Source organism: Halichoerus grypus, chromosome 6 (assembly GCF_964656455.1).
Source record: "Halichoerus grypus chromosome 6, mHalGry1.hap1.1, whole genome shotgun sequence".
Lineage (NCBI taxonomy): Eukaryota > Metazoa > Chordata > Mammalia > Carnivora > Phocidae > Halichoerus > Halichoerus grypus.
This window is the reverse complement of record NC_135717.1, coordinates 132,418,473-132,431,924: the sequence shown is the minus strand read 5'-3', so window position 1 is coordinate 132,431,924 and position 13,452 is coordinate 132,418,473. Positions and strand designations below refer to the sequence as shown.

The 13,452-nt window shown below is 38.7% G+C and overlaps 1 protein-coding gene across 1 annotated transcript; it reads right to left on the bottom strand.

Moving 5' to 3' along the window:
- Positions 1–7,501: 7,501 nt before the first annotated feature.
- LYZ (lysozyme) lies at positions 7,502–13,075 on the bottom strand. The gene is made up of 4 exons (XM_036110399.2): positions 12,894–13,075; positions 11,188–11,352; positions 9,512–9,590; positions 7,502–8,717 (listed from the first exon to the last, which is right to left on the bottom strand). The coding sequence occupies exons 1-4, from the start codon at positions 13,027–13,029 to the stop codon at positions 8,651–8,653; spliced, it is 447 nt and encodes a 148-aa protein (XP_035966292.1). The 5' UTR covers positions 13,030–13,075; the 3' UTR covers positions 7,502–8,650.
- Between the last annotated feature and the right edge of the window lie 377 nt (positions 13,076–13,452).

Below are 13,452 nucleotides of genomic sequence, written 5' to 3'. Positions count from 1 at the left end.
GCGCAGGCGCGAGGAGCTGGGGCGCAAAGTGCGCAGGCGCCGGGCCGACCCCCTGCGGCGGGGCGGGCCTTGGTGGTGGGAAACCGCTGGAGGCCCGGTGGTCCGGTTTTCCTGACGCCCCCCACCCCCATCACCTGGATACGGAATAAACGAGAAGTTGGCGTTTGGAGCCAATACCTTGTCATCGCTAAAGAGTTACGATTTTTAATCAAGTTAATCAAATCTACTCGCTGTCCCACACAAGCTTTGGTTTGCCCAATATCGTCCATCCCTTCTGTTAAGAGAGAATCTCCCAGTTTAAAATCAGTTCTTCAGGTTTTTTTGCTTCTTCAAGGATTTTGCGCCATCAATCATACCCACTCCATGGTGTATCTTCAGCTTTTCCTCTACTTTGGCTTTTTCCCATAAGAAGAGTTAAGTTTAAATATTTCTCATTAAAAACAGTATGGAGGGGGTGGCTGGGTGGCTCAGTCGTTAAGCATGCGGCTCTTGGTTTCCACGCAGGTCATGATCTCAGGGTTGTGGGATCCAGCCCGGTCTTGGGCTCCATGCTCAGCTGGGAGTCTGACTAAGATTCTCTCTCTCCCCTTCTCCTCCCCACTCTAAAATAAATAAATCTTAAAAAAAACAAAACAAAACTGTGGAGGTTCCTCTAAAAGTTAAAAATAGAAATACTCTAGATCTAGCAATTGCACTGCTAGGTATTACCCAAAGGATACAAAAATATGGATGTGAAGGGATACATGCACCCTGATGTGTATAGCAGCATTATCAACAATAGCCAAATTATGGAAAGAGCCCAAATGTCCATCAACTGATACATGGATAAAGAAGATGTGGTGTAGGGGTGCCTGGGTGGCTCAGTCCTTTAAGCCTCCAACTCTTGATTTCAGCTCAGGTCATGATCTCAGGGTCCTGGGATCAAGCCCCTCATTGGGCTCCACGCTCTGCAGGGAGTGTGCTTCAGGATTCTCCCTTTCCCTCTCCCTGTGCTCTTCCTTCCACTTGTGCACACACACTCACTCTCTGTCTCTCAAATAAATAAATCTTTTAAAAAATGTGGTATATGTACACACACACACACACACACACACACACAATGGAATATTAGCCATAAAAAGAATGAAATCTTGCCGTTTGCCATGACTTCGATGGAGCTAGAGAGTATTATGCTAAGTGAAATAAGTCAGTCAGAGAAAGACAAATACCATATGATTTCACTCAGGTGAAATATAAGAAACAAAACAGATGAGCATGGGGGGAAAGAGGCAAACCAGGAAACAGAGTCTTAACTAGAGAACAAACTGAAGGTTATTGGTGGGGAGGTGGGCAGGGAATGGGTTAAATAGGTGATGGGTATTAAGGAGGGCACTTGTGATGAACACTGGGTATTATATGTATGATATATGTTTGTATGATATATGTATGTATGATGAATCACTAAATTTTACACCTGAAACTAATATTACACTAATATTAACTAACTGGAATTTAAATAAAAACTTGAAAAAAAACTTTCTTATTAAAAACCATCCATTTTTGGGGCGCCTGGGTGGCTCAGTCGTTAAGCGTCTGCCTTCGGCTCAGGTCATGATCCCAGGGTCCTGGGATCGAGCCCCGCATCGGGCTCCCTGCTCGGCGGGAGGCCTGCTTCTCCCTCTTCCACTCCCCCTGCTTGTGTTCCCCCTCTCGCTGTGTCTCTGTCAAATAAATAAATAAAATCTTTAAAAAAAAAAAAAAAACCATCCATTTTTAATCCTGCATATCTCTATTTTTGCATTATCCTTAAAAGTTGACCCTAAAAAGGCTCTCAATATTTCCTATTTGTTTCCATATGCTCCTCAGTCCATCACCTTCTGAATTTCATCCTCACTGAAACCTCTCTGACCAGAGTTACTGACTTTTCTATTAGTAAATATGTTAACCACTTTCCCTTAACTCATTTGACTTCCTGGCAGGATTTGACGATGCTAACGACTTCCTCCTTTTGTGATGCCCATTCTCTTGGTTTTTCTGTTAATTCTTGGGCAGCTGATTTCCAGGTGGTTAGTCACTCTCTTCTCTATATTCCCATAGTGCCTAAAGGATTGTAACACTTATCATGTTCTATATTAATTATTTGTGAACTCCATGAGGGCAATAACTGTATCTTATTCACCTTAGTATTCTTAGGCCCACAACATTTCTTGTGCCCAATAATCAATGTTTGTTGAATAGTAAATAAATGAAAAATGGAGAAGTCAAGAAGACTTGAGGCTATTTTCCAAAGGTAGATGAGACCAGTGAGACCTGTTAAAGCACACTGTCCTACAAAATCCTTCACATCACAATACGGGATTTTTTTTGTCCCCTGTACCCTCGCCCAAATTTCACCTTTTTCAAATTACAGCTTTCAGAACGTGACCTCTGGAACCCAAATTTGCTCTTTATAATTATTTCTTCAGCTTTCCTCTTTCTGCTTTTCTCCTGTTTCTCAGAGGATTTTTTATTCTTTGTTTAAAATCTTACCCTAAGTATTTTTTAAGTAAAATAACATTTAATAAAATAAAATTAAGCAAATACATAAAACATATTGGGAACTTTTGTGGAAAGGTAATGGATCGAATACACATCTTTTGTCTCCTCCCATAACTCCTTTAAAGCAAGTAAAGAGATTTTCAAAAAGGCATAAACCTATAAGGATAAGAAGAATGGTTGGGGGGGGAGAAAAAAATAAGAAGAATGGGAGGGAAGGCAAACCAGAACCTTGAAATCTGGAATAGGAATCGTGGTATAGGGCAGTCCTGAGAGCTGAGCAGTCAGAACTAATACACATCCCGCCCTCACCACCTCCCCCCCCAGCCAAGTCTCAAGAATTTGTATTTGTGGGGAATCTCTGGACGTAAGGGGAGGGAGATGGAAGAGAGAAGCTAACAAAACAGGTTGAGAGTCTGTTTCCTGGGTGGCACAGTTGGTTAAGCCTCAGGCTTTGGTGGTGGCTCAGTCAGAAGAGTATGTGACTCTTGATCTTGGGGTCATGAGTTCAAGGCCACATTGGGTGTAGAGATTACTTAAATAAATAAATAAACTTAAAAAAAAGGGTGAAATTGAAGAATTCTAGCTGCGTCTGAAGCCTTGAGAGATTATTTAAATATTTAATATTTAATGTTTAAATATTAGACCTAGAGTTTGGGAGGTAAAAACAAAAGATACACAGAAAACTAAGCAAATTTAAGAGTCATGCAGTTATTAGCTCTAGGGAAAATACAATCTTCCATTAGAGAAGAAAATAATTGTATTTGTGGCTATGTAAATACTGAGTATTGGTCTAACAAAAATGTATAATTACATTGGAAGGATAGGCACTGGGGAAGGGTGCCATCTGCGATGGAGATTGAGGAGGAGGAAATAGAGCCTAATCCTTAACTTCCATAGTGGAAAGTCAATATCCTAATAGCCTAGGATGATGGAAAAATCAAGAAAATGCAATATAAGCCTAACATTTAAAAGCATGGAGGTAAATATAAAAAACATTAAAGAGTAGAAAGCAGTTGCATGTAAAGGTGGAGAAATGAGGAGGTACATCTTTCATAAATTTTGTGGAACTATCTGACTCTGTAAACACTGAGAATTTATAACCTTATTAAAATTAAAAATGATTGGGGTGCCCGGGTGGCTCAGTCGGTTGGGCGTCTGCCTTCGGCTCAGGTCGTGATCCCAGGGTCCTTTGATGGAGCCCCGCATCAGGCTCCCTGCTCGGCAGGGAGCCTGCTTCTCCCTCTCCCTCTGCCTGCCGCTCTGCCTACTTGTGTTTTCTCTCTCTGTCAAATAAATAAATAAAATCTTAAAAAAATTAAATTAAATTAAATTAAAAATGATTTAAAAATATAATTGCATAATAGATATGCATTTAATTGGAAAACATTGTATCTATGAATGACATTAGTCACTCCTCGTAATTTTTATTAATCTCCTTTCACAACTTCTAAGTAAATATTTTTTCAATGAGTCCACTATGGGCGCCTGGGTGGCACAGTCAGTTGGGCACCTGACCCTTGGTTTTGGCTGGTGTCGTGATCTCAGGGTTGTGAGATCGCGCCCCATATTGAGCTCCAAGTCAGGCTCTGCATTCAGCGGGGAGTCTGCTTGAGAATCTCTCTCCCTCTCCCTCTGCCCCTCCTGCTCTCTCTTTCTAAAATAAATAAATAAATCTTTAAAAAAAGGTAAATGAGTCCACTAAATAGAAGTGCAAAAGATGTGTTCAGGGCTTAGTTATAATTAGTGCCACATAAAGAGCTAAGTTATCATCTGGAATATTACTCTGCATTTCAAATAATACCCTGGGGTAAAAGTAAGCAACATACAAATTGAGTTTCTCTTAAAAACGATCAAACACTGATATTGATTTTTATTTCATTCCCAAATAAGAATAGAAATTCAGTTTGGGAGCTTGATTGTATGATAATAAAAGCTATAAATAAGAAATGACAGTTACCAAAAACATTAAGCAAAATCTCCAGGAAACATCGCTTTCCCTCTTCAGCCAACTTTTGCTAATCTCTGGTTGTTTCTTCAGTCAGCCTGTGTTGTTGAGCTATCCTGGAGCTTTCTGGATATATCTCATTTCTCCATCGGAGCTGTCACTCTTCAAGTCTCTATCCCCTACCTTGACTCATTCTTTATACACCTCTGGGTGACCTGATATGAATAAACCCATATTTTGGGGGGTTTAATCGTATTAGAATGGCTCCAGAATCTTGAAGCCTGAGACTGCACCCGTGTTGGGGACCTCTGCTGCCCTCCCATGGCTGGTCTATGCATTACAGTCACATAGTCGAGACTTGACCCTTGGAATCCCAGAAGCTGTTGTACTGGAATCACGTGGGCCTGAAGAGTAAGAAAAATCCTAGAATGGTCAACATGGAGGAATATACTAAATAATCAGGAAGAGATTCATTCGATCAACTGTTCATTGAGTGCGTATCATGTTCCAGGTGTTTGGAATATGGGTGTAAAAAACTCTGCCCTCCTTCCTATCAGGACAGTGACCCAGTACGGTGTCAGAGATGTAACACAGGTAAGAGGGCGTGCAGATGTGGAGGAAGGGGTAGCCAATGAAGGATATTAGAGCCTGAATGGAGAGGGTCTATTCCATGGTGTGGCAGTGTTGGGAGATTTGTTACATACAGACAAATTGATCAAATACATACATGCACTAAGGATACATTTCAAAGCTATTAAGGACAATGGAAGCCAAGTTTCTCACTATCAGAGAAGAGAGTTAACAATGTGGAAAAAGAGAAAAATAGAATGAACCCTGTGGTGTGGGATTGGAATTGGAGATACTGATATGAATTCAATATAAATAGATACAGTGACAAATACTGTGTAAATACATATAACCTTTAATTCTGTCCACTGGTGGGGCCTGGAATCAGTGACACTCTAGTGCCTAGATCTTGTTTTTCAAATACCATTGTCCAGGGGCGCCTGGGTGGCTCAGTCGGTTGAGCATCGGACTCTTGATTTCAGCTCAGGTCATGATCTCAGGGTCATGAGATTGAGCCCTGCATTGGGCTCCACACTCAGCGGGGAGTCTGCTGGAGATTCTTCTCCCTCTCCCTCTGCCCCTCCATGCACACTCTCTCTCTCTCTCTAAAATAAATAGATCTAAATAAATACATACATACATACGTGCATATGTACCATTGTCCACTCTGCCGAATCAGTGCTCTTTGGAGAACTGGCTGATTCCAGGGCTGGGGCAGGGGAAGAACAAGGTGAGTCTTAGACCATCCTGTGCCAGAAAACAAAAAAGTGCTCAAGAAATATGAGGACATGTCAAAATGATGCAGAAGCTAGCTTACAGAGAAGCTCTACTAGCCAAATTACGGACAATGTGAACATAAAAATAAATGGTAGTAATGGATTGTAATTTGAATAAAATAGGAAGTCATGGGTCCATATTGATATAATAAATAAATGCATGAATTGAAAACTTGCTAAGGAACAGTCTTAAAGCACCTTATCCCTTCCCAAATACTTCACAGTAGAGGTCACTTGATCAAATGACCAAAGTAAACATCATCAGTAACAGAACATTTCAAAACTGTGTGCCACCCGAGAGGGTACAATGGGAACAGCACAGCATCACTTCTGTGGTATTTTTGCCAAAGATGCACAACCTAATCTAATCAAGAGAACAGCAAAACAACTTTAAGACATTTTGCAACATAACTGGTCTGTGGTCTTCAAAATTGTTAAGTTGTGAAAATCAAAGGAAAAAACTGAAGAAATGATCCAGATTGAAGAAAACTAAAAAAAAAAAAAAAAAATGGCAACAAAATACAGCACATAATTCTGAATTAGATCTTTCTATTGTGAAGAATTTACGGGGACAATTGATGAAATTGAATGGGCTCTAAAGAGTAGGTGGTAATAATGTATCAGTGTTAGCTTCCGGATCTGGGTGATGTTTTGAGGTTATGTGGGAATCACACACTGAAGGATTCAGGGCCACATGGGCACCAATTTACTCTCAAACTGTTCAGAAAAATTAAGGCCTTTGTACTGTACATGTAAATTCTGGGGAAAATTGAGCTATTTAAATGTCTTTAAAAAGTGGGAAAAATCTATTATTTTTAGAAGTTATATTTCAGCAAGGAGAGACAAATAAAGAAGTAAGTAAAATATGTAGTCTATCAAATGGCTGTAGGCTTGAGTGCTGGAGCATTCCCTCAGTTAGGAACTACATAACAGAGGAAAGGCCGGTCAAGGCCTGAGAAGGGGCAATCCATGAGGAGGGATGTGAACGAGGAGAAGGAGGAGAAGCTGAGGGGGAAAAAGCTTTCCAGAAGTATGAAGTGGTTCACTTGGTCAAGTGCTACTGAAAGATCCAGTGAGATAAACAGAGATCACTCGAATTGCAAAGTCTTTGAATTGCAAGAATCTTTGCAAGGTTACCAGGACATTTTGTACAATGCCAGGGGATATCCAGCAAAGAGAGAGTAACTCAGGATGCAGGAAACACTCTGCTAACTTGGAGTCATGAGACGGATGCAATCCGAGATTGCATGTGGAGACCCTGCCATTGGCAGGAGCGGAGGAAGAGAGGATGGGCCCAGGGGAAGGTGTGATCGCTGTTATAGTGGCAAGGAGGGGAGAATTTCGTATGAGCTTGCTTCTATTTTCTCAATGTAATGTGAGGTCAGGTCATCTACTGAGAACAGAGAGGGTGAAAAGTGAATGGTTGGATGTGTGTGCTGGGGCACACACATGGCTGGATGTGTGTCCTTGAAGAGAGGAAGAGAACTAAAATAGTAATAGTCATTTTGGAGAGTGGGGACACTAACACAGAAGGAGTGCAGAGAAGTGACTCGGATGGCCATGCAGACTGAGGGCCCATGTAAGATCTGTGGTTATCAAAGTGAGATCTGTCAGAATGCTTGTGGATTTTTCTCCAGCAATATCCAGCTGTTTGGGTACAGGTAAAGATATAGAATATATTAAGAATACCAAATAATTATTTTTTTAAAGATTATTTATTTATTTATTTGACAGAGAGAGACACAGCAAGAGAGGGAACACAAGCAGGGGGAGTGGGAGAGGGAGAAGCAGGCTTCCTGCGGAGCAGGGAGCCCAATGTGGGGCCCGATCCCAGGACCCTGGGATTAGGACCGAGCCGAAGGCAGACGCCTAACGACTGAGCCCCCAAATAATTCTTTTTTGAATATACATATTTTTTTCTTCATAGACACTAGTTGGGTCTAAACAAAGAAAGACAAGTTATGAGTTGCAAAGCCTTTAATGATAATGTTTGTATTATTTTTATAACATGCATAATTTCACACCTTTGGTTAATCAGCAATTATTTCAATACTTGCAAAGTCATTTGCCTCAAGATTTAGTCATAATGCATGAATCTAAGTTAATAAGATCAAAGAACAACAACAGCTCATCCAATCCTTCTTTATATTCCTTCATGATCAGAAAGATGCATAGAAGAGTTCTTTAAAGGGCCAAAATAGATTGACATATAAACTGTCAATTTATTTTTAAAGCAGTATGAAAGCAACATTTCTGAGAAAATATTTAAACCAAGGTCATAGTTTAGAAAAGCAAAATTCTTAATTCAGGCTGTCGTCATTTTTAGCCATTTGGCATTCTGCTCCTTTTTAAACTTTTTAAACTTTATATTGCCCAACAGAGAGTGGTTTTTTTGTTTGTTTTGTAGGGGTTTTTTTGTTTGTGTTTTTTTTTAATTTTTTTTTTTACTGTTTTTGGAGAGGACTGAACAGATGCCTATTCAGCTAGGATTTTGCCTAAGATCAGTTTGTTTTTAAGATATTTTGTTACATTTTTATAAAATATTGGGGAGTACTAAAGATTAAGTTGGGGTTATTTCTTTAAGAACTGACTATATTGGAGATGTATTTGATAGGCAAGACTTTAGATAAGTTTTCACCAGCATTATTCTATTAGCAAACTGAAAAATGTTACAGGCTATCAAACACATTTTGTAAACATGAAGACTTTTAGAAGAAAGACCATATTCTGTTCCTGCTTGTGTAAAAGTGTTATTTGAAAGAATGGTAATGTGACCTTTCACGCAACCAGTACTCCCTTAATATGAAAAAGAGATAGAATGAGCTGCAGAAGGAAAACTCCACAGTTACACTCCACAATTCCGAACATACTGAGAGACGTCTTGGTTTTCACAGTGTGCTCTCCATGCCACCCTGTAGAGAAAAGCGAAACAAACACTGATAAGGTCAAAATATAGCTTCATTGTAATAGACACACTTCAAATCCTCTGGGAGAACAGAATGTTTTACCGGTAAATGGACGACAGGCTGCAGATAGATTGAGGTATTTGCTATTTATTAAATGGAGATATGTACACCAAGTATGTCACTTCCCCCCAAAGCCCAGGATCCCCCCAAAGCCCAGGAACGTGAACGTTGATCTATGCATTCTACAATAGTAATTGCAAAGTGCTTTCCACATTTACTTAACTCCAAAAGCAATTTCAAGATAAGACAAGGAACTGGTAGAATGTTGAGAATCTTAAAAACTCTAGAAATCCTCTAAAATAAATTGAAGGGGAAAAGAGTAAGATTCTAAATCAGATGAAACAGGTTGTTTCTATGTAACTCATTGTTTAGGGTAAGGCTAAAGCTGCAACATTCAGTTCTCAGTAGCATACTTTGGTCTTTGAAAATCTTCTTTCACTTCTCTCTTAACACTAGGGCAAAATAGCTGTCCCCTTTTATTTATTTATTCTTTTTTAAATTAATTTTTTTATTATTATGTTCAATTTATTATTATTTTTTAAATCTTTTGAAGGAGGGGGGGGCTGGGGGGAAGGGCAGAGGGAGAGAGAGAATCTTCAGTAGGCTCCATGCCCAGTGCAGAGCCCAACGTGGGGCACCATCCCAGGACCCCGAGATCATGACCTGAGTGAAATCAAGAGTCGGACGCTCAAACTGAGCCACCCAGGCGCCCCCTACCCCACCTTAATGCTTAAACATACCATGCGCGAATGCCATTTGGATCACTGACGACCCTCTTTGCACATGCTACAGCTTGAGTGATGTCATCTTTCAGCAAATCTGAAAAAGAGGTGGTGAGGAATGAAAACAGCTTCCATAGAAATTTCATTTTAAGTTTAGATTTAGTCAGCTTTATTCTCTTAGGAGGATGAAAGAACATAAAATTATTTTCTAAGAGTCCGTTTATCTGTGAATGTTGGGGGAAAATTTTTCTTCATTCTATCCCATTTGGCATGAGATAAAGCATTCTGTTTCTCATTTACCAAAGTCATGGAAAGCTCTGGAATTGTTAACTAATGTGACAGAAGGTTCTCTTTTTTCTAGGCACTGTAAAAAACAAACAAATAAACAAACAAAAAAAACCAAACACAGATTAGCAATTTTTTAATCAGCAGTTCTGCCACCAGAAATCTATCCTAAAGAAATAATAAAAATGTACCTAAAGATATATGCACAAGATATTTCATAGCATTTCACAAAGGGGGAAAAGCAGAATAACCTAAGTGCTTACCAATAAGAGTTGGACTAGTAAGTTATAGAACATTTATATGTGGAATTCTTTCCATCCTTTAAAAATAATACAGATCTGTATTTGTTGACATAGAAATAATTTTGTGTGATAAAGAGCAAGCTGTAAAGCAGTAAAAATAGTACAATATCATTTTTCTTAATGCACATTGCTTACATGTTTGTATGTAGGTACATTTGTGCATGATATGGCTTTACATTCATATACATGATTGATACATATTGTGGAAGAATATACACCAAAAGTTACCAGTGGTCATAAATCTCTGGGGAGTAAGGATTTTTATTCAATGGCCACATTTTATTATATAATAAAAGATTAAAAAAATAAATTAAAAATAAATTAGCTGGATGCAAAATGTATTCTAAGACTAATCTTGTCTATTAGTAAGTTTAACATTAAAAGATTTAACAATATCAATTTTACAATACTTCTCCAGTATTTTATACACTGAATATTCCACATGTTATTTCTATCTTTTATATGAGTTCAATAGAATATTTGTTTCACCCCAATTAAACAAATCCATAAAATAACTTGTTAGGTATAACAATAATTATATAAGAACTGTATTTTCTGAGGAGGCAAACTAAAGAGTTGAGAAATGAAAAGTCATCATGTTTCTAATTCACTTTAAAATCACTCAGCAAAAAGAAAAAAATACACGTAAAAAAAGTAAAACTGACAAAGTGTTAACAACTATTAAAGTATGTGATGAGCATATGGCTGTTTAGTCTCGAAATTTCTATATATTTAGGACATTTCAAAATAAAAAGTAAAAACAATTTTTAGAAAAGGGCCCCACAACCAAATTATCCCTAAGCCTCCCCAAAGAAAGTGGGAGAAATGGCATGGTTTTCGACAAAGCATCAATATGTTCATTTATGATAAATTAATAGATCATTTTAGATTACATTAGAAAACTTGAACTTTTTATGATGTCATCATCAGCTCTTTAATTTCTTAGGGAATTATGAGGATGATCATAAAGAGTTTCTAGGCACTGAAATAGAGTTTTTCTAGGTCCCTGATGAACCTTTCAAGACTCTTTAATTTGTACGGAACCCCTGCTCTCGTAAGTATGACTAGATGAGTCCTGTGCCGCCGCTTAAACATCGTCTTTCTTACCGCTGCACGGTATGTGACAGGCGTTCACGGCTCTGGGCGTTTTGCCATCATTACACCAGTAGCGGCTATTGATCTGAAATATCCCATAATCGGTGCTTCTGCTTCCGGGATTGTAGTTTGTAGCCTTTGTGTTATAATTACTTTCCCATTTGGCCAAACACATCCCTGAAAAAAACTTATTTTTAGTAAGAAACATCAACACCACATGATGTATTTCACATACCATAATCAGTTCTATTTTGCTATTCTATTTTATTAATGACTTACTTTATAAGTGTAAAAGTGTCTTTTCCTTATAAATATAAATATATATATATATTTAAGATTTTATTTTTTTAAGTAATCTCTACACCCAACATGGGGCTTGAACTTACAACCCTGAGATCAAGAGTTGCATGCTCCACTGGCTGAGCCAGCCAGGGGCCCCCAAATATATTTTAACACTTTAGTGAGAATCCTTTTGTTTGCAAATCATTTTGTAATACTAATGAACTAGATAACGTATTTTTAAAATACTAAAATAGCTGTTTCTTCCATTGTCATTACCCTTCCCCTGCTCCCATCCTCAGGCAAGATTTATCCTAGAATGGAAAAATCAACAGAGTTGTTGAGTGGATCTTATAATTAATAGCAGATACATACATACGCTGATGGAAAAAATGCTTTTTATTAGGAAAAATAAGAATTTTCTGGGAGAAATAAATTTTCTTAAGATACCTAAAGGTGAATTTACTTATCAAATCAGAATCTGAAAAACAAGAGATATAAACAGGAAAGACTATTTCATCCATCTATCCACTCGTTCATTCAAAAGCAGTTACCAAGAGGAAATGTTTGAATTCAACCTCAAAAATACAGTGATCACATTGATAAATGTGAACTAAAATATAAAGTAACTTTTACTCAGACATATCTTGAATTAAGTGGAAGAAAGTGAAAAATAGTTAATAAACTATACTGAGTAAGAATAGGGACGCCTGAATGGCTCAGTAGGTTAAGCGTCTGCCTGGGGCTCAGGTCATGATCCCAGGGTCCTGGGATTGAGTCCTGCATGGGGTTCCCTGCTCAGCGAGGAGCCTGCCTCCCTCCCTGCGTGTGCGCCCTCTCTCTCTTTCTCTCTCTGACAAATAAATAAAATCTTAAAAAAAAAAAAAAGAATAATAAAACACTATTACAAGCTGCATTTCAGGGATCCTTATATAAACAGTAATCAAGGGGAAATAGGTTCCTACTGCCCCTGCACTGAGAGTTCAACATAGGGTTTTAAAACTTTGCTGTTAAAAATCCCATGTCATGGCAGAGAAAAATCCTCATTGCTCTAGGCTCATTACCATTGGAACCAAGTTCCAAACAGAAAATGCCTGGCGTCAAAGACCCAGGACTTGACAGATAGTCCGGGTGCTCAGATAGACCTTTCAGTCAGCCTACACGTGCCACCGAGTCTGAGGCAACAAACAAATTTAGCAGCTCCAGAAGAGCACAATGGGTCCTGGTATCCCTAGAATGGCAGAGAATTTTGCCCTCCCATGCCCTCATTCCTTCATCTGGCATATCTGATTCTAAAGAAACAAGCTGATATTTTGAACCATTGACCCTCAAAAGAAATAAAAGAAGTCCATTCATTCAAAGCCTCTTTATTACTATTCATCCTCTATCTGTCCCACACCAGGCTAACTATTTGGAAGGATGAAGAAGAGTTAACTTACAGTTTGCCAGGCTGACACCTTTAAAGCCAGCCAGCCCAAGTCTTTTCAGAGTTCTGGCCAGGTCACACCTTTCAAAGATCTTGCCCTGGACGGTGACGGAAAGCAGGAGAAGCCCCAGAAGAAGGAGAGCCTTCATGTTGACCGGGAAGCCAGACCTCTAGGCTGACCGGGGAGGGCTGTGCTCAGTATTTAACATCTTTTCACTTCCTTCTTCTCCTAGTGGCTGCGGGTTCCACCCTTTGAGAGATGTGAAAAACAGGAACTCTTTATTGGTTTACTAACTTTGAAAGCTCTTTTTTTTTTATATTTGAAAAGAGCTATTATGATGTCCTAAGAATTAACCTACAGGAAAATGATGAAATGGCATTGTTTAAAGACCTGGCTCAGGAAGAATTGGGAAGTAAGACTGTTTCCAAACTAGGAACTGTCTCCTATTTTATTATGAATTTGAGCAACTGTAAAGAAAAAAAAAAAAAACACCCTGAATGAACATTTTACACAACAGAAAAAGAGCTCCAATTTTTGATTTTGCATTCACTATGTTGTCTTCATCTTTTTC